The sequence below is a fragment of the Poecilia formosa genome, unplaced genomic scaffold, assembly GCF_000485575.1.
Source record: "Poecilia formosa unplaced genomic scaffold, Poecilia_formosa-5.1.2 Scaffold105, whole genome shotgun sequence".
NCBI classification, from domain to species: Eukaryota; Metazoa; Chordata; class Actinopteri; order Cyprinodontiformes; family Poeciliidae; genus Poecilia; species Poecilia formosa.
In genome coordinates, this window is record NW_006800044.1 from 1,048,759 (window position 1) to 1,075,326 (window position 26,568).

A 26,568-nucleotide genomic window follows, 5' to 3' on the forward strand; every position below is an offset into this window, starting at 1 on the left:
GCTGACAGTCATGGCTGACAGTCATGGCTGTGGACTGTGAGAGGAAGCTGGAGGACCCAGCGAGAACCCACACAAGCACAGGGAGAACATGCAAACTCCATGCAGAAAGACTCCGGGCCAGGAGTTGAACCCAGGACCTTCTTGCTGCAAGGCAACGGTGCTACCAGCTGCGCCACTGTGTAACCCCTGTTGAACTGGTAATTCAGCTAACTCATAATTGAGTAACATTGCTGAAACTGTAATGACGCAAATTACTACTTTTAAGCTAACATTCATGGATTGGTTTGTACATAAAGGGTGGTTATTCAAGCCTGTTCCACTTCAGTAAGCCTTTTCTTCCTTCTCTGGATGAATCTTTTACATTACTGTGGCTGGCATGGTCCCATTTCATCAGGAAAAAGTACAAGTGCAAAGTACGCATAGGATGGATGAAGATCATGTGGAATTTAAGTGGCTTATTTGACCCTTGTTGGGTCAAAGACAATGATGAGGACATTGGTAAAAAGTTAGAACTGTGTGGTTACAGAACTTTAAGCACATCTATCATTTCCTAGTCATCTAAGTCAAGATTTAAGATAGTGTTCCTACACTGTACTTTTTTTTCTCTTTTTTTGTGACCACATTTTTTCACATGCCAATACCACTGTAGGGGTTTTCTGAAAGACCCGCACTAGAAAAGGAGACTCCATTTTATGGAAGGTCATGCGCACAAAATGACTGTGTGCAATTTAGTCCTTTAAATGCCAGACATCCAGACAAGTTAACCCAGGTGTGCAGTGACTGCACTTACTGGAGAAATATAGATTGAATGGATAGGAAATGGCACTGGGCAGCACTGGAGTCCTTGAAAGGACCTTATTGAACAGAGGACTCCTTTCACCAGAGTCTGAAGTGCCTATATGCCTTCTGCAAGGAAGAAACTATGGGGGCAACTGGTGAGAGGGGGTCACATGACCGGCTCCTCCAAACCAGCCAAGAGAATCATAGAGCATTGGGGTGGGGTGGAATTCAATGTCCTTTTTTTCTTGACCTGACAAAATGCCCCTAAAATGAGTCGCATAGATAAAACCGGAACACTGACCCAATACTAACACAGATGCCAATTTTTTAATTATCTTAAATTCTAGTTTTCATTCATTATATATGCTAAAGTTAGCAACCCAGCTGTCAGCTTCTTGCCCCACTTTGTGAACAATTGCTGTGGCTTATATGGCCTGCCTTGATCAGAAAAGAGGAAAAAATAGACAATGGATTTAAAAATCCATTGTCTATTATGGATTTTTAAAAAAAAGTATCTCAATTATCCTTGTGGGCTTAAAATTATGTGCAATAGGTGAACATTTACAGTTGTGTGGTTCTGTATAAGTTCTGTTCATCGGAGTCAGAAGGAAGCTTTAGGACTTTTTTTTTCTTCCAGTGTGTGATTTTTCTGTGATCCATTCCTTGCACAACCCTACTCCACTGGAGGGGTTTTCAAGTAGACCGGCACTAGGTAAGGAGCCACCATTTTATGGCAAGTCCAGCACACAAAATGGCTGTGAGCAGTTAACCCTTTAAATGCCTTTTTATTTTTTTTTATCACAAATCAGCCTTTTGGTCTGTGACTGCAGTTAGGGAACCACCATAGACAGGATGGTTATGGGAGTGCACAGGAGAGTGCTGAGTCTCTGGTGAGGACTTCACTGACAAATGGAATCTGTGCCAATGCAAGCCGCGGAGCACACATGCCTTTGCAAGGAGGGAACCATCATGCATGCTTACAGAGGGGAGCTGCGCTACCAGAGCATCAGGGGTGGACTGTGGAAGATTTGTACAAATTAATTTCTGATATAAACTCATTTTGATCCAGTCTTGTATTCATAGGTTGTAACATATTGATTGCTTGGTACAAGTGTTATTAACCCAGCTCAGGAAAAGAGGGAGAGAGGCAAAAGCAAAAGCCAAAAGGAGACATTTAAAGGTGTCCAATGATCTAGTCTGTGACACCTGTTCTTGTGGGGTGAAAACAATTATGTTAGACCATAAAGGAAAAATATGAACTGTGTGGTTCTGAATAAATTCCTGTTCATCTGAGTCAGGACTGGGCTTAGAACACTTTTCCTTCAAGGTACTCCTTTTCGATTGTGATCCAGCTCTTGCACATACCTACCCCACCAGAGGGGTTTTCAGATAGACAGGCACCAGGAAGGGAGGCGCCATTTTAAAGTCCTGCACACAAAATGGTGTAAGCAACTTAACCCTTTCAATCCCAACCCCCACACAACTCCACCAGAGGTTCTTTGGGGTTCCTGTGACAGCAGCTGCTAGTGCAATACGGACAGTAGGATTATGAACGAGCACAGGGGAAGGCTTCAGTCATCCGAGGTGCCACTGTCACTGCAACCTTCAGGGGCTTTGAACCTTTGCAGGGAGGGAACCACAGTGCACCAGTCCACGGGGAGTCGTGCTACCGCCCCAGCAGCCAGCCCAGAGCCGGGAGACCGTTAGGGGGCGGGCTTTCTTGGAGTCCCCGCATCTTGTTATTGGCTGTTGGGAGACGGTTGTGTAACGTACGCAAAAGTCCGTGCTCATTGTTCGTAAATACGCAAATCGAGATAATGGAGGCGGATCTAGAGCTAGCTCCGCAGTCCGGCTAATTACATGCCAAGTTGCCCCTCGTCGAGGAGAAAAACACGCAAGGGTTTCTGATCGAGAGGTCCAGCACCGGTTCTGAGACCACAAAGGTTGAAAACTGCTTCCTGGCTGTTTTTAATGAGGAAGAAGGAAGAAAGACGTATGTGAAGTGGTTTCTATTTTATTCCTGACAAATAAAGAGAAAGGAGTGCAACGTGTATTACGTGATCGTTTCACCACAAAGAGCTGTAGCTGATAAACCTCGAAGGACACCTGGCAGCACGGATAAAGATCATCGTGGATCCGCGATCTGGTAAGAGCTCCTTCTAAGCAAGCTATTAGCTGCTCTGTGTTACAGCTAGCTAGTTAGCTGCTCTGTGTTACAGCTAGCTAGTTAGCAGCATGCTAGGCACTAACTAAGCTAGCTTCAATCTGAGAAGCTGCAAACATCATTGAAAAATTGTCAAACACGTGGCCGGAGTCACAAAACACCCTGCTGCTGTGGTTCTGCGTGTTTTATTAATGTGGCTGGAGTATGCTGGTGGCATTTTAACCACCTGCCCTCTCACTAAAGCTACAGTAGTTGACCATAACATTCAAGCTAGGAGCTACTACAGCTCTTCAAGACGGTCACAGACGCTGAAAGTACGTGCTATTTTTTTTCCTCCCAAATTAAACCTTACTTTAAGTTCAAATTCACAAAGGTGTGGATGATTGTCAGCTCAAAGACATAGATCTGATACACACATTTACCTGGTAAATCATCTCAAATGCTGCATTTTTGTGTACATCGATTAGTTATGTGATAACTAATTAAGTCTTGTTGGAGATAAATGAAACGGGGGAAAAAGTCGTGCCTATTTCTTATTTGTCCCACAAATGAAGTAATTTTCAAAGTTCTGCAGAACAAGGTCTTAAAATAGAAAATTAAGTATTTGAAACTCCAAACCACTTCCAGAAGGATAAGCACAGTGCTTGTTCACTACAAACACAAACTGACATTAAACTTTTACATTTTGTTGAGGTATTAGTCGTAATGTTGCCATGTCCTGTTTTTATTTTTATCTGGAGCATATTGTTAAGACACACAAATACTCAGCAGGTGTATGTAAATGCCTAAGATTGTAGCATCTGTAAATCTAATAATGAATAACTTAATTTAAACGCTGTCAAATATATATGGTAGTTAAAACATAAGATATCAACAGCATATTTTTTCCTACTTTTTCATAGTTTTTTTTTGATGATTTATTAATACTTTGCCCTGCAACTATGGTGTGGTATTGTTATTCGAACTGAGTTTTAGAAAGCCCTTCTCCATGACAATAGTAATGGCTGCACATGATGTGTATTTATTAGAGATGCTCCGATCAGGTTTTCTGCTGCCGATTCCCATACCAATCACCAATGAGGCCGATCACTGATCTCTGCCGATCACCTGGATTGACTGTTAATTTTTTTTTTTTTTTGCGTTANAATAGTAATGGCTGCACATGATGTGTGTTTATTAGAGATGCTCCGATCAGGTTTTCTGCTGCCGATTCCCATACCAATCACCAATGAGGCCGATCTCTGCCGATCACTGATCTCTGCCGATCACCTGGATTGACTGTTAATTTTTTATTTTTTTTTTTTGGCTTTAGGTATAAATGCTACTATGTGATCTGACAAAATAATAAAAAAAAAAAGATCTGGCAATAAATTCACCTAATTTAAGCATAAAACATGCAGGCACAATACAGCAGCTATTCAGTTAAAAGGACTGAATAATCAGCAATCAGTAAAATAATATTTAATAGTAATTCTCTCCATACCATAAATTATACATGAGTCAAATACATCTGTTTATATCAAATAATGTCACGTAAAAAAGGAAACATTAATTCAAAGTCAAACGCAGGCTGCATCAAAATAAACAATCCTTCCTGATAGCTTGGCTAGCTGATTAATGCTGGTTCTGATTGGTTGTTTCTGACCGAGCGGAGTAATTCTGAAGAACACAGGAGGAGGCAGAGGAGATCGATTATCTGTCTTGTGTTAGGATAGCGAAAGTTTTACTACATATCTTTTCTTTTTTTTCAAGTTACGTGCTGCAGCTTTAAGCAGAGGTTCGGCGTGAGAGTTCACTGCAGGTGGAGCAGAAACGGCGCTACGTCTGTGAAATATTACTAACAGTAGCGCGTTGCGGCGGTTCAACAACGAGAACAGAACCAGCATCTTACACCGCTAGTTCGAAGACTTAGATTATTTTTAGGTTTATTTGTTGAGCATTCAGCCCTTGATGCTAATCCGGGTGAGTGTTGGTAGTTGTGCGCTGCTTTTCTGGCCACTCCGGATGTCCTTTTTTCCTGCATTGAGCCTCAATGTAGCCAAACTCCGTCAAGTGCTTGCTTTTTTTATTTTTAAAAACGTCACATTAGATTCATTGTGTTGATGCATTTTGACATGCTTCACCTCCGAGGTAAATTTCCACCGCAACACGCAAACTTCCCCGTTCACTCTGGGCGTTGTAGTTTCACATCATATTACCTAGGATTTACTGCGGCGCACTTGCGCAGTGTGAAGGAAAGCGGATGTCAGCTGCTCACGCAGACTGCGAATGAGATACAGGTGGTCGGCAACAANTGCTTCACCTCCGAGGTAAATTTCCACCGCAACACGCAAACTTCCCCGTTCACTCTGGGCGTTGTAGTTCCACATCATATTGCTTAGGATTTACTGCAGCGCACTTGCGCAGTGTGAAGGAAAGCGGAGGTCAGCTGCTCACGCAGACTGCGAATGAGATACAGGTGGTCGGCAACAAGAGACCGTGATCGGCGATCACCGATCATACACTTTTTCACAGAAATCGGCCGATTATGATCGGCGGCCGATCGATCGACACACCTTTAGTATTTATTTTTGATATTTATTTTGACCTCCAGTCTGATCTTAGTGACATTCTTACATGTTCTTGTTTTGTTGCTCCTAAGGAAGGGTGTTTTTTTGCTGTCTAGATTTATACACTTTCCCATTTATGATGGCAACATGTAAATCTCGGCTGAGGTTAATTTTATTTGGAAGAGTTCTTTGGAAAAATAATCTCCTCTTTAGCTTGTTTAACCCATTATAGCCATGTAAAATGTTGTACATAAATGGCCCTTTTTTACTCTGATTACCTTCAATGAGATTCAGTGCTTTCAGTTGTGATCAGATTTCTAACATGGGTCCAGCTGTGTGGACCTCTATCTGTATCTCCACTGTGCTGTTTAGGCCCATACAGCTTAAAAGGCAATGTGCTAAAGCTTACACATTTCATATGTGACTCTGCTTCAGTACACTTGACTCATTTTATGTTCTGCAAAAGTCAGACAATGATATTCATTTGAATTTGGTAAGTGGCAACAGGGAAACTTCAAAAACATGCAGAATATAGCTGGTTTAGGGAACTTGGATTGGTGATTGACTACATAGTTAAACAACACTTTAGAACAAACATCATTATGTAGACTAGGGAGCAAATGAGAGTTGAGGGATCAATTCGTGGAGAACTTTAAAGCATAATTATATTGGAAAGCTCTATGCCAAGCTGTCAATATCTCTCTGCACCATTTGCATCCTTTACCAGACTATAGTTCAACTGCAAACCTACCAAAACATCTATAACACCACATCCAGAAGAAAGCTAAGACATGATGTCATTCTGAACTCAACACCCCTTTATATATATATATAATAGAGAAACTTGACTGATCAGAATCTTGACCTCAACCTGAAGACAAACCTTGGGAATGAGTTAAACCAGGGACAACAAGCTAAAGTTTTCTTTAAGCATTGGTGTCTCACTTCATAAAATTGCCTCCTAAAAGAATGGTCACATATTCCTTCAATCCCTCTCCTCTAAACCATGTTGAAAACCTTTTCGGAACTGTTCAATCAGTTTTAGCTGCAAAGCTTGTTCCCTGCGCCATATTAAATCCTTTGTATTAAACACATGATGTTAGTGTGTAGGTCTGCGTTACAGCAAAAAAAGGTCGATATGTGACTTTGTGCCATTCTATTCAGACTTTTATTTGTAGTAAAAAATAAAAAAAATTGGAATATGCATCCTTTTCCTACATTTTGTTGGTCTTCCATATAAAACTCCCCCCAAAATGGACTGAAGTTTGTCTAAATATGAAAAGAAAGTAGACATGTATCCATACGCAAAGCAGTTTTCTTTTTTTCTTTTTCTTTTTTTTCACCTGACTAGCTAAAATAGCATTTTTATTTTGAAATCTTTGTCTTTGGTAAACCATTGGTAGAGAGGTTTGGCGTGACTCCCAAGACTTTCTGATTTTGGATCTGCTCTGACTTGCACACAGCATCAGAAGGAAATGAACCGTTTTTTCTGAGACCTGTTACTGGTCAGAAACTCATTGTTTCCTAAGCTGAATAAGATTGAAGGCTTGCCATTAACCTATCCAGTTCACCAAGCCTGGAGCCCTGCTCACTGTCCTCTGAGGTGTGACTGCAGCTGTTCATTTTACAGGAAGCTTTAATGTCACGTGTTTGAAGCTTGTGCTGCCTACACAACCACAGCAACTGTGTGCCTTAGTGAGGCGCCATCTTGGTTATCTTCTGTGTTCCTTTGCCATGACAAAGCTGATAAATATAGTCTTTGTCAGCCACAAATATAAATGTAAAATAGTGATTGCTTTATCTGTCTGCTGAAAAAATGGTAGTGAGTCTTATAGCATCAGATATTTGGTCTTTATGCAAGACTGAAGTGCACAGTATGTACACTAAAGTTTAGGGGTGGAATGATTTACAATATTATTTGTTAGGTTTACGGTTTCAGGTTCATAGTCTTGTAGGTTTATGGTAAATAGCCTGTGGTCATATAGTGCTTCATCAAGTCCAGAGTGCTTCACATTGCATTCAGTCATTCACGCATTCACACCAGTGGTGGTAAGCTACTGATTAGTAACTACAACATGGCAGCCTTACAGAGGCAAGGCTGCCATGTACTGGTGCCACCAGGAATCTCTGACCACCAATAGCAGGCGAAGCGGTTTAAGTGTTCAAGTGTCCCTAATGGTTATAATTCTTGGAAACACAGTGTACTGTAGACTTAAGTACTTATGCACTTAAGTGCATATGTACTTATTTATTACATTTATGTAATTGTTGCATATAAGCTACTCAAAGGTTCAGTACAAACTGCCTCAAAATGCATAAAATAATTAAAAACAATGCAGGAGCTACCAGCATCCTGTCATCTAGTATACTGAAGGACTAGTTACATACTAGTCCTAGATGATAGGTATGCTGCTACCTCGCCTCCTCCAGTTTTTAATTATTTTAGGGATTTTGAGGCAGTTTGTACTGAATCTTTGAGTAGCAACAATTACATAAATGTAATAAGTACTGATACACAAATTCGCTACATGCCAAAAGTTATGTAGTGAATTTGGATCGCTTCTCTTTTCAGGGAGAATGGGCATGGCTAACTTTATTCTGCTATTGCTTGGAGTACCATTGTACTCAACCTTTGAGGATTACTTCACTCTTGTACAATATTGAAGGTTTTTTTTTTTTACTGATCGTAAAGGTTGCACCTTTAGTTGTCACATGTCTGTATCTGGACATTCAGGATCAATCTAGATTGGTGGTGAAGCTCTGGTTATGACAAATCACACAGGGAAACTGTGGTATAGCAACAACATATCAAGGGCGTAATATGTGTTGAGCAGTCAGATGCTCTCCTCAGAGTTAATTGTGGCCATGGAGAGCAGTTCAGAAAAGGTTTTTTCTAGCATGTTAGGCTTTGAGATATGTTAGTGCCCTGTTTTTGCACAATAAATATCCACAATGCCCTTATGTGAGATTATAACAGGGCCACATGGGTCTGATATTTTATTTTGTAGGTACAATGACACAAATGATACTGAAATTTATATTTCTGTAATGCTAAACAAAGTTTCCATACAAGCCATTATGATACTCCCTGGAAACCTGGCAACGCTATACAGTACAGTATGGTTGGCAAGAATAATTACCCAGAGGTGTGAACAAAAGCATTTCAGTACCTAAATCATGTAGCAGATTCCTTCAGTATAACAATTTCTCCACTCCTCAGATGGCAAGGCGCTTTGGAAAATTGCCAAGCAAAACTTGAGCTGTAAATAAGAAAGACTAACATACCCATCTCGGTGGTTCATCTTCCCCATGTTCAAGCGTTTCCAGAATATTTTTGTTGAAATACTGTCTGACCTTGATCATGTAGTATTAAAGGGTGGTAATCTTTAGGCACTTGACAATTTAACTACCAACTTCTATGCATCTATAATAATGAAGAACCAAAGATGCTTTAGTTCAATGGGTAAAAAAATCTGACAATCGAAATGAAACCACATGCTTAAAAAATCCTTAAGTGTGTCAACACCTCTGAAAGATATGTTTGGAGATCTTCACTAAACTCATAGACAACTGATTGAACTAACAGGTAAACGAGTCCAAAATCTTTCACCTTATCAGTGTCTCAATCCTTCTTAGCACCACACATTGGTAGGCACACATCAGAAACATAACTTTGCAGTTGCCTAGGATTTTATTGCAGTGGTTGTCCTTGCATCACAGGTTAGAGTTGTACTGCCAGCTTAGTGATCTTGTGACTTTGGTCACATAGTGTGGAGATTCCTATATTAATTCCTGATTCTCAATGACTGTTGACGTTTTCAAATCCTTTGAGATAAGAGCTACGTAAGAGCAATAGGTTTTATTTTCCGAATCGTTTGACTGTCTTGTGGTTTACAGTGGGAGGCACTGTAAACCTGAGTGGAAGAGTATAAAATTGTTTCTCATGTTTATCATTTTTCCTCAAACTTGTCAGCCAATTTTAAACACAGCCTGCATATGATGTCTTTCCAGGGTTTTGTTTTTTTTTTTTTTTTCCTTTAGTGTGCAGCATATTGGCTGTCTTTTCTTGCTCAGCCATGCTCTGGTGTTTCTGGTTGGTGTTCAAGACAAACTGTCCAGACGTGGCATTTGTGAGCTCCAGAGTTCCATGATTTGTTTCTGTCTAAATTAGGTGATTAACTTAATAGGAAAATGGCGTTTCATTAATCGATGGATCGGAAAATAGATTTTGTCCCCTGCCTCTACTTTATATGATGTAAAGAAGTCTTGACTGCTGCCCTTTCCCACACCTACAGGGCCATACAGTGGTTCCACCTATTACAGCCTTCTTACTTATATGTTTTCTCTTTTTGATTGGTCAAAGAATAACTGTAGTATTATTAATAGATTACTTTGCAGTAGGTAGCCATGTAGGTGATGGTGTTGAAACCTAGCCCTTAGTTTAATCACTAAAAAGACTACTGAGAAGCAGGCAGGGATTGCATTTTTCCTGAATCAAGGTTTTTGGCATCAATTAGTTGGCTATGCTTTGAGACGGGCATAGTTATGCAAATGTTCTGTAACATCAGTTCTACCCAGTCTGTAGATGGCACTGACATCCAAATGGTCGGTCAAATCAGTTCCTTAAGGATAAGTCTTTGAATGATTTCTCTGTCCTGTGATGGAGGATTCACATTCCAAAGCCATGTGCTTTCACCAGATGGGGGAGGGGAGGAGAAACACAGTCCCTTGCCAAACTTGCTGAGCTCTTGCAATGAGCTGCCAGAACTGTTGGTCAGCAACTGGAATGACATAGACAAGAAATTAATATGTTGAGTCCATTGTACTTTACCCAGAAAAGGAAACAACAAAATGGTACAGCTCCATTGGGAATAATCAAGGCTTACAAAGTCCAAAGCATGGTAATTTTGTGCTCACTCTTGCTTTCTCTTGCAAGCATTCTAACAATCACTGCTCTCCTGGTCCCACCTGATTTGTTCCACCTGGTCTTGTGATATCCCCACTTGTCACACAACATTCTGTAGATGATTTTCTTTCTTCCTTTTTTCCCCTTTCAGTGGGTTTCTTTGAGGAGGATTGAGTGTGTCTGAAGTGCCTCCTTCGGCAGACAGTGGTAGGCATAATGTGTGAACTACTTTCTCAAGCAACGTTGTGGCTTTTTCTTTGAGGGGAATGTCTTCCAAAAGTATTCACACCTCTTTAGCCCTTCCACATTTAATCACATATCATATTTTTCAATGTAATTAATTCAATAAATCAACAACACTATTGGTATGATAATGAAAGGAATAATGCTAAAATCTTTAACATATCTGAAATGTTTGCACGCATTTGTGTTCAGACTCTCTTGAGATATTACTTTGTAGAAGGTTTCACTGTCATTAAAGCTACAAGTCTGTGGGGCATGTCTCCACCAGCTTTGCACATCCATCTGTTTTTTCCTGGTTAATTCTTACAGGGTTGTAGTGGACCTGCGAGCTCTGTCCAGTTTTGAGTGGCCAAAAGGCAGGTCACACAGGACATACAGGATCAACAGCACACACATGAGGGGAATTCATAGCAGCCAGTTACATAGTATGCATGTTTTCCTTTTGAGTGTTGAAGGAAACTAGAGTACCTGGAGAAAATCCAGGTCAGTGGGGGATGAACATGTTTCATACAAAAAAAAGCCCTGGAATAAAATATGAAAGCAAGATTTGCTGCAAGGCAACTAGGCTAATAATGTCACCAGTCAGGCCTTTATATGGTGTCTCAACTATTTTCCTGGTCTTCCTCTCAAAGATTCAAGCTCAGGAAGATTTGAAGCTCCTATGACAATCAACTTTGAAGTATTTCCTGAGATTCTTAACTAAGTCAAAGATTTAGGGTTTGACTGGGCCATTGTACATTCAGAGTAATATTGAGTCATTGGCCCCTTGTCCCTTGGGAAGTTTCACTTTAGCCGGTTTGTGTCTGATTTGATTCTTGCCAAGAGTATAATATGGCAGAAACATGAAAACATGGCTGGACCATGAGTGTGCGGTATCTGTGGTTGACCCATTGATATTGTCATTTGCAGCAGCACTCAGTTGGGGAACTTTGAGGTTGTGCTTAAATCAATCAAGTGTCAAGGAGTGAAGATTAAAGCCTAAAATTATATTACAACTCATCCTCCGTCTGGATGGAGTGGCTGAGTCAAATAAACCCATATTTCATTTGGTCTATAGAAATTCTTTGCTGACCAAACATAATGAAAACTATTTATCTTGCAAGGTCCAGCCTTCACTCCAGCAGTTATGTAAACCACAAACTACTCAAGGAATGCAGTCTGCTTATCAAATCAAGTCATGAAAAACAAGGAAAATTGACACAGGATCTGCTAGTGAAGACAAATCCGGCCCAGGGTTGACTGAACTGGTGAAAGCCACACACCCTTGGAGAAGGGGCTCTGGTCTTTTATCACACACATCATTTTGGATGTAGGCCAAACAGCTTGGTATTGCTTCTTCCACATATTTGTGGAAGAAGCAATACATATTTGTTCTGACCCTTACTTACTTACTTTTTGCCTATTTTCCAACAATGTCCTTCTTCTTTTCATTCTTTAAAGAATTCCAGATTGATAGTGTTATAAGAATAGTTTTCCTTTCTACAGTTTTTTTCACCTGAGCTACGAATCTGCAGTACCTTCAGAGATTCCAGGGATGTATCAACTTTTCATATTAATGCTCTCTATGGTTTGCAATTTTTGAGATGAGTGTCTGTAGACTTTGAGTCTGAACCTGGTCAGTGTGGCGCTGATTGAATGACAACATTGCGCTTGTTGATCTTAAGGTAGTTGAGGCTACAATGTTACTGTTGGGGTTTTTAAAATTAGCTCAAGGCCTGTAAAGAACCAGACACAAGACCAATGAGGTTTTTATGGCTTCCTTTGCAAAGGGAGCGATCCACAACCTCTAACCCGCTCAGGATCAAAGATTGGTGAGCTCTGCTCAATTCTGCTTGGGAATTGGGTTTTATTATGATGACCTTCTTCAGTGGAACAGTGCTGAGATAACAGAACAGATGGACCCCTTGAGTGGGAAATTGCATCATAGCTAAAGAAAGAATCTTAAAGAATAACTGGTCAGAGCCAGTTAGGTAACTGATCACATTTAGATAAAACACTCAAATAAAATGATAAAACAATGATTAGTTTTACCCAACAGTTACTTATCTCCATCAATGTGTGCATGGATGGAGGAGTGACTCATTGTGTTGTAAAGGGTTTTGGAGACCTCAGACTTGATAAATCGCTTTACAAATGTCGGCCATTTACCATCCAGAACACTGTAAATCCTAAAAAGTTGCCATGTACTATGAGACTCAACCCTCTTTGCATAATGGGTCCAGAATAATTGGCTACTAGGTAGGATCATCAATTTTACTATATCTCAAAATAATGAGTCAACTAGTCACAGGTCAACTTCACAATCATCCGATTTTTCAAGGATCTCGAGAATAAATTGTCCTAAGTCTTTGATTTTTAAACTCATGAAAGCGTATAACTTTTCGTCTGCTGAAACCAAACCAGTGTAAACAGGTAAAGTCTTGCAAATTGGGAAGAGCATTGTTGAGACTTGTACTACTCATGCTTCATGCATGACTAAGTTATCAGAGTGAAAGCAAGAACAGCTCCATAGGATGAACAGTGAATTAGCTTTAGAATAGACTAATCAAACAGGTCTCTCCTGTTCACCTTTGTAGTTACTCTGTCTGTATGCTAGAAAAGATAGTTAGCAGTGTTTCTCTTTTATGGAAATGGGTTAAGGAATCTGCTTTTCTTAAGGAAGTATTTGGAGTTTGAAATGATTGAGGCTCAACTTCCTGTTTAGGAAAAATACTATTTTGGGCAAAGTTTTTTTTGTTTGTTTTGTTTTTCATTTTGCCCCAGTTCTTCATCACACTCTCTAAATTCTCCAAGATGCTTAATTTGGAGCAACACACAGAACCATAAAGTTTCAAACACCTTTGTGGTAGAGTCAGAACCGCATGAGCTAGTTTTATTCATGTTAGTTGTATTCAGTTAATGTGACCTTGTAGGATTTTGACTGCATTGCATTTAAAATGGTCAGCAAGTGCCATGCGTTTTTTGTTTTGTTTTGTTTTTTGCCTCAACTAACTACCTGTATTTAAGGAATTGTAACATTATTTTTGATGTTCTTGCTACAGTACTAATTAAAGAAACTGTCACTTTAACTGTGAAAAAGGAGTGTGGTTAGAAATTTTGTTTCAGCATGGCCAGAAATGTAAAGTCTTTCAGGTAATTATTTACTCAGAAATTTGCCAACTTTTTCTATATGTGTAAGTCCTGTTTTGCGCTTCTTTGTGCTGACCTAAACCACAGAAGTTAGTAGTAAGTTGGTGATAAACCCCTAAAGGCCATAGGTGAGGTTTGCAAACATGTTGCCTTGTGAAGTAGACCAAATATGGCAGCTATCCTCTGGAAGCTGGTGAATATCAAGCAGGTGGAATTTTTGCTTCTTGTTCTGTGCAACCAAAACTTCCACAACCATATTGCTAATATATCATGTTATTGCACTTTGCTGACTATAATAAAATTGATTACAGGCAGAAAGTAGAACCAGCAGCACTATACTTTTAAACCTATTGAATTGAATTGCATGTTCCTATGCTTGAGTCTATGAACCTTGCGCTGTGGTGCAGTAGGAATTTGTGGAACGTTGAACATGGTGTGCTGTGGCAAATTCTCTCAGGCAATTGCTGCAGGATATCTGAGACTGCTGTTTTCCTTTGTTTATTCTCTTCCTCTTTGTCAGAACAAGAGGGGTAGTTTTATTATTGTACTCCACTAGGGGTACACCAATACAATTTTGGAACGTCAGTGATTGGCCGATACTTACATGTGATGCCAAGCTTATCCACCAATTCTATTTACCTGTTTTTAGGCAAAGGTCTAAAAACCAACCACTGTCCTCATTTTTGCTTTGCCATGAGAGAGCTTTGACTGATAGACCCACTCACCAGGTCACATCTGCATGTTTACAGTTAACATTAATCAACCTTCGACCTTCTCGCTGTATTTAATAACATTTCAAACAACAACAAAAAAGGAAATGGCAGCCAAAATCGGAATTGGCAGGTCAGGCTCTTTAATGATCCACCATCGACCAGAAAACTGCACTTTTCTGATCGATGTGCCCCTAATCACTATAGTACAGACATCCAAAAGCAGCAAGATCTGTTGACTTCTCAAACAAAAAAGTAGTTTTACTGATATTATGAATGCATAGTCTGCTAATAACAATCCTTTTATTATTCTTGCAGATGGTCAGGACCAGCTTCCTCAAGATTCACATACCAGGAGACGCCTTACCATCAGGTAACACTTTTGAATATTTTGCTCCTTTGTATTATAGATATGTTTTGTCTAATGCATACATTTGTCTTGAATTTAGTTTAGTTAAAAGGAACTCATTATCTCTTGAGTAAACCGACAAAAAGAACTAAGGACAGAAAGAAGTTGGCCTATTTAAGAATAAATTTGTGTTATTACCAAAATTAATTCTAAAATGTGGAGTTCACAAATCCAGACTTGGTGTAAACTAGAGTTGAGGCTTCATCAGAGACAGTAGGAGGTGGTCCATTCCAAATGCTAACTCATACTTACTTGTGTGCTCTTCTCTTTAGTACTCCATTTAACCTAATGGCTTCTTTCCAAAGTTTTACCCTTTAGCGATGAAACTGGTTCATCACTAAACCAGTTTCAGTGATGAAGTAGTCATAGTGTTCACTGAGCAGCAGATCGTTGTGTTTCCACCCAGACCCAACCTGGCCTTAGCCCCGAAAACACTCTAGTCCAATCTGTAGCTGGACTAGAGGAAAAAAACCTTAATTCACCAGCCAGCACATGGTAAACGGCCAATCAAAGCATTGTGAGTTCCTATGCAAGTTGAGCGTTGGGGATGTAGCTCTAAATTATGTTTGTGACCAACTTCTTGGCAGCAAGGGCATCGACACCATTAAGACTATCTTGGTTTGCTGGATGCCTGATTTCATGCCTTTAATATTTAAACAGGTTGTGGTGAATTGCACTAGACTTTAACCACGAGTAGTTTCTTCTGCAGCACCAATGCTTGAAAATGAAACAACACTCTGCTGGTTCCAAGGAAGTCTTGAGGGTCCTCAGCCATGTGCTTTGCTATAGTATTGCAGGGTGGCTGGAAAGGGCTTAGACTGGTTGGAGAGCTAGCTGGTTCTAGATGGGGGATTCATCCGCCCCTGTGTAACACATGCAGTACCACACAGCAGCAGGGTCCTGGGGGGTGAAATGGTGTAACTTGAGCCCCTTCTGCATTATCAAGTTTCTGTCATGTCGGTTAATGTCTCGTTCATCTCCATCCAATTTCAGTGCATTTCCATTTGCAGTGTATGAATGGTTGTGGTTTTGAGTTGTAATCAAGATATATTCATCCCATTGCGTGTAGCGACAGCAGGAGCTGAGGAGGGCTACTGAGTGTTGTAAAGGGGCCACACAGTGATTTGTCTGCACAAATGGATCTCAGGGTGCCTTACTTTGTGCACTAGTCCTGCCTATTTAAATAGCTCTGAGATCCATGAAATATTTTTATTGCATGGATTGCTGCAGTATATAATAATTATTATTGTTGAGGTTGAAGCCTAAATTGATGTTATGTTTCACCCTCTGTCTGGGTGTTATAATTGCCTAAAAAAGCCCAGATACTTAATTTGTCTCAAATACAAACTGCTAAAATGTCAATTCACTTAAAATTTTGGTCTCATCTGGACAAAGTACATTATCGTAATATAAATGCTGACTGTGTGTTGTAATGAGACGCCTTTTTAAAAAAAACCTTAGGTTTGACTGATGTTGTTTTGCACCAATAGGCAGGTTTTCTAAGTAATTATTTTAGAAAGATAATTACTTGGAAAATTGGTGATGTGTTAAATACTTATTTTAACAGCCATACTCTGACTTTGAAGAGACATGGAGTATTGACAAATATTCCTACATATTTTAATGCAGGCTGCCTACCAGATGAGGCCCCGATAACCTGGGATGGTGCTTGTTTGTCGAAATAGAGGTGAACAAATATTCTTTCTGCTGTAGTATATTGGTTGTCAAAGATTTTACTAAAACATTTGTTTTTCTCTTGTCTGTGTACTTTCAGGATTGGATGCAAAAACCGATTTCGCCTGGTCCCGCTAGAGAATGGCTCATGGCTGGAATTCATACTTCCCAAACATTCCACCTCGTTCATCAGATCCTCGAAGGAGGACTGCGGACTCGGGTAGACCTCTGTCCCAGCATATAGGGAACTTCACTGGACATCATGACTTCTCCGGTACACGGGGCTCACGAGAAGTCCCTGTACCACACACAAACTTCAACGCAAACTATTGCAGAAATAACAGTTTTGAAACTCCAAGATCAGACTGTGCCTATAATAGGTACTATGAAAGACAATGGCAAGCTGATAGACAACAAATGGGAAGGGATTACCCACAAAGATGCAGGAACAGAGATTTTCCCAATTACTCTTCAAACCAGTTTTCAACATCGGGATCGTATCATTCTTCATTTGCACCTGATTTTCATCATCCTAAGCAAGACCGAGACATGCGGAACATGTCATATCGTGGGAACTCCTCTGCTACAAACTACTCTGACACTGATGCAAGGGAAGCAAGGCCCTCATGCAAATTCACTCAAGCGAATGTTTTCCCTCGGCCAAAAACGGACATTGTTTCAAATGAAAGCTCAACAAAATACCTTTACCCTCCAGCTGGAAATCAAAATTCACAGAATGCAAGACTGTGTCCTAATATGTCAGAGACAAGTTCATTTTCAGTCAAAGGTTACAGGGAACACAATCACTCTTCTGCTACCTCTTCTGATGCAAGGACGAAAGGGAATGAATGCGATGGAAATGTTTATCATCATCAAAAACAAAAGATTGACGTGGACAGGGATCTTGGAAAAGCTGCATATTCAGACTTCCAAATGACTGAGAAATGTTCTGGAGATGGAAGTCGTCAGCATCTAGTGGACAAGGAGGATGAGCCTCCAAACTTAACTGACTCAACTGGTGATCAAGACCCAGTTGTAAATGACAACATGCTGCAAAAAAGTCAGGCCTTAGAAAACCTTTGGGAAAAATCAGACTCATTGAATGAGGAAGTTCTTAATGAAAAAACATCGTTAAGTCCAGTTCCCACTAATGGCAAAGATGAACTAATAGAAACTGACCAACATGAAAGAGGAATCCAGAAGGACGCATCTTACCCGCTGACCCTGAATGAAGCAAGTTCTTCAGATTGCAATGATGATGAGCAAAGTGAAAGCATCTCAAGTAGCAACAACCCCGACATAGAGTTCAGTTTGCAGTTACCTGAATCACAATTCTGTGAAAGTCTTGGTGGAGTGAGTGATAGTCATTCAAGTGACTCCAATGCAGGTACAAATATTTGTCAAGAGAAACAGAAAGATGAACAATTTTCAAATTCTGTAGTGGAGGAAAAGTCAACTCTTTCTCCAGACGTAGATTGTTGCAGGTCGGGTGATACGAGGGGCCAGTCTTTTGAAGAGATGATTGACCGTAAAAACAAAGATGTAGCCAGTGATGTAATGTCATCACATAGTTCAGGTACAGATGAACATCTCCAAACACACAAAGTGGCTACAAATACAGCAAAGTCAAACATGAATTCCCAAGTTCCAGATTGTTGTGGCTCCACTGCTATCAATGACAGCATTTCGAAGAATTCTGGTCAGAATAATTCTGCCTTGCAACCTTCATCTTCAGGCACTGACGTTGACCCTACTGTAGAAATGGAAAAAAGGAGCCCATCAGAAAAAATAAGCCCAATTTTCTCCCAAGGTGGTTGTACCCCTAATCTAACTGACTTTATTTCTGATGACCCTTGTGACAAAAACCATAACTGTGTGGAAGATCATACAGAATCCCCATTAAAACAAGGTGATTTGGACACAAACTTGCATGCAGTTCCTGAAAATGAAAGGCCATCATTAAAGATTGCACCAAATTCTCCAAGTGAAGGGTCTAGTCCCACTGTCACAAGTGAGACTATCTCTGCAGATACTATTGATATTGTCAGAAATTCAGAATTCCCTTTAAAAGAAAATAGTTCAGACACAGAGTTGCATACTGATGAGGAAATGAGAAACCCACTAGACAAGGAAGCTCCAAATTCGCCTTCAAATCCAGAATCTAGTCCCAGTCCCATTCATGACACTGCATCTAATGATATCTTGAACACGGATCTGCTTTCCAGTCATTCAGAGGAATGGACAAGTCCAGTTGAGAGCACAAAAACTACCTCCCATACAGATCCAGAATGTATAACCAGAGCTTTGAAAACTGAAAGTAACACACAAGATTTCAGTGAGTTAAAGTCTTGTTTACAACCCGATGCAGGATTTGATGTCAATTCACTGTCGGAAGAGAAATCAGACAGTCAAGAGGAGAATACAAATTCAGCCTTCTTCCCAGATCCCCACAATTCAATAAATGACAGTTTTACAACCCAAGAACAAGTCGAACATGATTTAAATTTTCCTGAAGATACAAAGGACTCATTTGAAAAGTTGGATCTCTCCTTGTCAGAACCAAGTTTGTTGTATGGGGAGCCTCTCTCTGGAGACGAGTCTTCATGTGGCGATGTTGAAACTTACAATACCTCATATCAACTTCAAGAAACACCAGGGAAGAGACCTGATGAGGACCCAATGGACCAGTTGAAACCGCCAGCACCTCAACTGACTTCTTCCATACGTATGAGACCCTTCATGCACCCCGTTGTTGTATTGATGAACATGGAGTCAACAGAGGTAAACGACACCTACAACTGTGCTGATTGCCTACACACAGCCAACAGTGTAGACAATCTAATTGAGCACCACTACTGTTGTCATCCAATGCTAAGTTATCAATTTTGCAAGACGTGTGATGTTTATATGTTGAAAAATGAACAAGACAAAGACCATTTGTGTGGTGAGGTCATCTCAGAGAAGAAAAACTGTGGTCGGCACAAGTGCAATAGGTGCGGACTCTTATTTTCCAAAAAAAATCACTACATCAAGCATATGCGTGATCACACTGGTCGAACACCTTATAGGTGCATTGGGTGTGGTGTGTATTTTTCACAGTCTAGTGCTCTGAATCATCACAGAAAAGTTCCTGGGAGGTGCAAGCAATCTCTGTTGGCTAAGAAGACAGACCCTGTTGTTGTAAAAAGTCCAAAACCAACCCCGAAAATCCAGGCTCAAAACCTTTCATATAAAAGCATGACGCAATGTTATGTCAGGCTTCTTGACATCTCCAAAACGAATATCTGTCATTTTTGTGGCAAAACTTTTTCAACTAAGAGAAAGATCAAAAAGCACATCTACAACATGCACAAAAGGAAAAACGTGGCTTCCTTGTCCTACACAGCTGAGACTAGTTCGTTAAATAAATGTCCTCTATGTCCGCGACTTTTCAAGTATTCCTACAACAGGGCTCGGCATTTACGTTTCTGCATCCGAAATGCAATATCTGGAGGCAAGAAGAAAGTTGGTGGCAAATATGTCTGTCCCTTGTGCAAGGCTGCTTTCACAGCAGCGTCCAACAGATATAGACATATTAAACTAACCTGCCTGCGAGAAACCATTAATCGCCTCGCAAGGGAGAGGGTGCGATTACGTAAAACGTCTGTGATGGAAAATGAGCAGAGACCAAGCTCAAAAGAATCTGTACACATAACACAAGAGAAGGGGGCAGAAGCAAAACAGCAGGCACCCCAAGGTTCAGGAATGTCCCCCATTCAGTACAAATGCAATCACTGTCCAGCAATTTTTTTCCATCCCTCTGGAAAGTACAGACATATGAAAAAACACGAGTTATTTAAGCACACTGGCAAAATAATCAAGTATAGGAAATCTGTCATGCCCAAACGATCCTCTCCAGATGACACAGTAACCGAAGAGAGCACCAGTCAGCCAGACATTGCAGAAGACTGCCCAAAACCTACTTTGACCTGTCGCTTTTGTGGACTATGTTTTCATGTTCTGTCAACACTAAAGAAACATGAACGCAATCATCGTGGCGAAAGACCATACCGCTGTCTGGAGTGTAGAAAGGGATTTAAGAAGCTTACTCATCTGATTAGTCACAGAGTTGTCCACCAGAAGAGGATACAATGCACAGTTTGCAGAAAGATTCTACCCACAATTGGAGATTTGATCCAGCACCGAAGCTCCCACCCTAGAGAGAAAAAGGGAATGCTTCAATGCCCAGAGTGCCCGGCGAAGTTTCAGTATCCGGTATATCTGTTTAGGCATCTCCAGACACACAGAAATAAAGACAAATCCATATGTAAGTCTGAAGAGGAAACTCTTATGAAACCACAACAGTCCTCGAACTCTGTCAAAGAGAAGAATAGCCACAAATTGTTACGATGTTCGTTGTGCAAAGAAACATTTGATGATGCGCAAAAACTAAGAACACACTCCCTCACACACATTTCCAAATCTTCTTTAAACCAGTGTCCATACTGCAAGAAGAAATTTACAAGTCGTCATTCTCTGATACGTCACATGGTTAAGCACACTGGGGACAAACCTTTTTCCTGTGCCAACTGTGGAAGACAGTTTTATAAATCGATATACCTCAAAATTCACTCAGAGACCTGCGCACCTCCAATAAACAGTCCCCCTAAAGAAGAAGACACTAGTAATCTGATGAAAAAACGATATTGTTGTACAATTTGTCCCCGCAGATTTTGGAAAAAAAACCGTTTACAAATGCATTTAATTGCCCACAAGAATAAGTCACTCCATCAGTGTACAAAATGCAGTCAGTACTATGGAGCAAACATGATCTCTCGTCACAAGTTGCTTTGCATCACAACGCAAGAGAGCTCCTCTGCTGATCAATCAACTAATGGTAGTCTTGAATCAAACTCAATCCAAGTGAGTCAGAAAAGCCAACAAACGCCTTCAAACTCCAATGCAAAGAACCTGTTCAAGCTTAAATGCTCCTACTGCCCAAAGCGATTCAGGTACAGATCACTTTTACTTCGACACAGTGTTACACATACTCGTCTGCAACCCTTCAAATGTATGCACTGTAACCAAAGATTCAAGAATCAAACTCTGTGTATAAAACACGAAGCCGTTTGTGACAGTGGGTCAGAAACATCTCAGCCAAAGCTCAAAGTGAATGCTGAGGCAAATATGGCATCAGAAAAGTTCCCATCGGAGGCTGACGTTGAGTTGAAATGCAAATTCTGCACCAAGACCTTTGTGAAAGCACGAAGCCTGAGGCATCACATTCTGACGCATAACGAGGTAAAGCCGTATCGTTGCAAAGCCTGTGACAGCTGCTTTTCACGATATGATCATCTTAAAGTGCACCAGGCTCTGTGCAAAAGTAAAAAGACACGGCTAGAGGTGAGAATCCCCAAAATCAGCCTGGAAGATGTTGGAAGAGGTTGGCAAAGTAAATGCTACCTGAGGCCTCTTGATGAGCAGGAGAGTTTTGAATGCAAGGTTTGCTTGAAAAGCTTCCCAACTGAGAGGAGACTGTCCAGACACAATACTATGTTCCACACTATAAAGAAATTCAGGTGTTCACGTTGCGGTTCAGCCTTTTCTCACGAGAAAACGCTGAAACAACACCAAAGGCTGAAAAAATGCAAAAGAACAATAAATGAATCGCATACTTCACTGCAGGAACGTGATCAACCAACTCACAATATTGCCAAACAACTTGATGGCATAAGGAAAAAGATTTTGGTGAAAATTCATCCTTTATTTAACAAAGACTTGAAGTTTGTATGCAGCTACTGCCCCCGTGCTTTCAAAAACAGCTGGCAATTAAATGTGCACACGCGGTTACACACGGGGGAGAGACCGTATTCGTGCAAGCACTGTGGAGAGAAATTTATTAGAAGTGATTATCTTATACGTCATTATCCCAAGTGCAAGGATGCGACTCGGCCGGGCAGTGCTCTCTGCGACAGGTGTGGTGGATTTTTCTCTGAAAAACAGCTTGAACACCACAAAAAAACTTGCATTCTAATCTCTAGCTCACCAAACATTTCTAAAAGCAAGCAGCCATCCCCTCAGGGCCCACCAAAAGGCTTTTCATGTGCATACTGCAGTTCACGATTCTTGCTGTTTTCACAACTCCAAGAGCATTTTTTAAGTACACACAAGCTGGAAACGGATGCTCAGCCCATGTCAGCTGCTCCGCTGCAACAACTTCTGTCCAATATCCAAAAAATTAAAGAAGAGCCTGTGGATGAAAGTTATGGAAAAGCATCCAGTAGTCATGCTGGTGTATTGTCCAAACCAGGAGCAGCTCTAATGTCTGGCACCTCAGATCAGTTTGTCTGCCAGCAGTGTAACATGTGTTTCAATAACAGAGCAGGACTAATTGGTCATCAGCGTGCGCATGCAACAAAAACACCATACAGCTGTAAATACTGCAACAAGGGCTTCTGGAACAAGACTCAACAGCGCAATCACATCAGAAAATGTAGAAATGTTACCCAATACCTGGACATTCCTGTTAAAGCAGAGATTGATGATGCATTTATCTCCAAGTCCAAAGATAATTTCAGATCAGCAGCAACAACAACAAGAGCAAAGGTTTCACCAACTAATGTCCCCTGCAAGGAAGAGCCAGAAGATGAATCAACACAAAGCTCCTATGGAAATCAGGGCAACAGTACCAACTCCAAAGCAGAAAAGAAAACTGTACAGTACCAATGTTCAGAATGCGAGAAAAGCTTCACTGATGGTCTATTGCTCATAAGTCACCTTGAAGACCATGGAAGGGAGGAACAAGAGAGAAGAGCGAATAAATGTTCCAAGTGTGGACGAAGGTTCTCTAATCAAGGAAACCTGAGAAGACACATGAAACTGCATATGGCCCACCAGAGGTACTTCTGTTCCCTTTGCACCAGGGTCTTTAGCACTATGTCTGAGCTTGAAAATCACAACGCAAGTCATGATAGTAACAAACCCTTTTCCTGCAAATTGTGTGACCAACATTTTTTGACGAGGCTAGCCTTATGTGAACATTACAGTGGAGAGCATGCTGATGAGATATTTCATTGCCAGTGCTGCAGCAAAGTGTACGCATCCAAAAGGTCGCTGTATAGACACTATAAAAAATGGCATCCAAAAGAAATTAGGGACATTAGGAGTGCAAATCTGCAAAGGGGAGGTGCTGACCAGCAATCAAGCAGTCATGTAAGTACCAACGGTGACAGTGATGATGATCAAAACCTTGGCAGTGACAGCGATTCTGACTCTGCCCCTTATTTCCCATGCCATGTGTGTGGGAAGACATTCCCAACATCTGAAAGTCTTGAGGATCACCAGTTGTGTCATCTGGGCAAAAAGCCACATGAATGTGCAGAATGTGGTAAATGTTTCTTCCAGGCATCCCAGCTTCAGCAGCATCAGCGTATGCATAAGTCTGAGTTTCAATGTCAGACATGCGGCAGAGGATTTGTTACTCTCTTTGCGTTACGGAACCATAAGCACTCTCATGGGAGGAGTCGTCCATTCCGTTGTTCCAAATGTGACCTTGGTTTTGCTGGACCCACACAATTAGCAGAGCATATGTCCACCCACCGTGAAGAGAGCTTTCCATGCGATATCTGCAATAAGATTTTCCAGTGCAAGAGCAGCAGAGCCGAGCATCGGAAGACCCACTCAGTGTTAGGTGACAGTGCCTCATCTTCAGGTTCAAAGGGAGAGCATAAACAGTCTAAAAGTGTGTTTGGATATAGCACAGAGTTCAGGTACCGCTGTGGCATCTGCAATGAGCGCTTCAGAGATCCAGAAGAACTCTCAGAGCATGGCTGCTTGGAAGCAGTAGAGCGACCCTACATTTGCAAAGAGTGCAATAAACATTTTCTTCATGCATCTCACCTGAAGAAGCACCGGAACACCCATCAGCAGTCATCATGGTCTGATCGGGAATATCCGTGCAATCAGTGCAACAGTAGTTTTTCCTCATCTCAAAACTTTCTCCGTCATCTTGAAACCCATGTTGGCACAGCAACCGGAGACGTTCAGGAACAAGACTCATCAGATGGGTTCATATGTCCAGTTTGCCACCAATGTTTTGCCAGTGCCACAGAACTGATCCATCATTTTCCAGCGCACCCTGATTGTGCACCTGAAACGGAAAAGGCTGAATGCGACGCCACTGAAGGTGAGCTTGAAGGACAAGAACTGCTTCGGCCTACAACACCCGCTGAATATGAATGTTCACTGTGCAGTGGAATCTTTCTGGGAAAAGAGGCTCTTTGCGGCCATCTATGTGCCTTGCAAGGCCAGAAAGAAGTGGAGAACACAACCTCCGATCCAGCTGATGCAAGTTCAGCTCATCAGGCTGCATGGGATGAAGAGGAAGTGGACGTTACTGGAGAGGACCTGTACAAGTGCCATGAGTGCACAATGCAGTTCTCCTCCAAAAGCAGCCTCCTGGAGCATCAGAACAATAAACACCCCAACAATTGGAAGGAGTTCAAATGTGAGACCTGTGGAAAGTCATTCGCCAAGAAACGATATCTCAGAAAGCATCAGCTCAGACAACATGGTCCCAAAGAGCATGCCCCCACGACAGCCGACCTGGACAAGACTTTCAAGTGTGTCCAGTGTCGAGCCAAATTCTACACAGCCCAGGATTTATCTAACCACATGAGACTGCATGCTGAAAAACAAGCTGGAGAGTACCGTTGTGACATGTGCTACAAGTCATTCAGCAAGCGGGCACTCCTTAGACAGCATCAGGAAAGCCATGTTGGTGAGGTCGTGTACGAATGCACAGAATGTGACAAAGCTTTTGCTTTTCCTCACCTTCTGGAAGAACATCAGCTTTCTCACGCTGCACCCTCTGAGTAATGGATCCCGGTTATCTAATTAACTCAAGGTATTTTATGGTCCCCTTCATGCCTTACTTATGTGTTCTTCCAACTCTTTGGACCTTACTTGTTGCGTATTCATAAAGCACTTGACTTTCGTCAGTATGTCAGAACATCTTTTTAGTTAAACGTCTTAGTTTCAGAGACAGTGTTTGTAAATCTGTGTTAAAATTGTTGAATTATTGTTTAAGAGAATAAATATTGACCAATATGGCTTGGTTAACGACCTTTAGGTTTAGCATATTTGATTCACAATGTGTAAATTAGGGTTTACCCTGGTAATTGTATTCCTTTGATCCCCCTTTCTATGCTATTACTATTCCTGTACAATATAATTTTGTAATTTTCAGTTTATTTCTTGTATGCCTTTTACCAATTGTTTCTTTTTTGATAATGTGAAAAAGTCTTGTACAGACACTGACAACATGCTTTGATGGAATGTTGTTTTCACCACCTGATACTTTTTTTTTCTTAAGGAAATTAGTTAATGCAGTAAATTCAGTTCTAAAATACATTTGTAGGTCTCGTTTGTTTCTCTGTCCTCCTTTTTACTACCTCAGAAGAAGCATAATAATTTGATGTAACTGAAGGATGCTGATGGGGCTTAGAGGCATTTGGAAGTACAGAAAAAGTAAAAATACAACTGATGTGAGTAGTTTGTTTTTATTAATTGTTACATAGATGTGGGCCATATCAAAAGGATGTTTTTTTTACTACTCTGATATGTGAGCCTCATCAGGATGCATATTCTAATTAAATATGTAGAAACTCGTATGAAGTAGTGTCATTCTACAAAAAAATGGGAATCTGAGGGACATAAATCTGCTGAAATGTAATTATATATAAACAAACAACATTCAAACAACTAGCAAAGTTTAGTAAATCATAAAAAGGTTTACTTTGGTTCCCGTTTATTATAGTTTTTCAAAAATAATAGGAGTCCCACATCACTAGTGTTGAGAATGAAAATCCTAATCGATGAATCATAATTTGTATTGACACATGGAGCATAAAATCAGCCAGAAAAGCTTTCAGACTTTACGTATTTTATTCACTTTAAGCGCTGAAAGGAGACGCTTTACCATTACATTTAAGAGTTTCTAATAAAAAAAAAGTCTGTGCAGCGTC

General features: G+C 40.7%; 1 protein-coding gene across 1 annotated transcript; it reads left to right on the top strand.

Annotated features, from left to right (window-relative positions):
- The first annotated feature begins 2,399 nt into the window (after positions 1-2,399).
- Positions 2,400-25,954, top strand: znf1035 (zinc finger protein 1035). Its single transcript, XM_007559556.2, has 4 exons — positions 2,400-2,926; positions 14,800-14,854; positions 16,520-16,577; positions 16,665-25,954. The coding sequence occupies exon 4, from the start codon at positions 16,706-16,708 to the stop codon at positions 25,418-25,420; it is 8,715 nt and encodes a 2,904-aa protein (XP_007559618.1). The 5' UTR covers positions 2,400-2,926; positions 14,800-14,854; positions 16,520-16,577; positions 16,665-16,705; the 3' UTR covers positions 25,421-25,954.
- Positions 25,955-26,568: the final 614 nt, after the last annotated feature.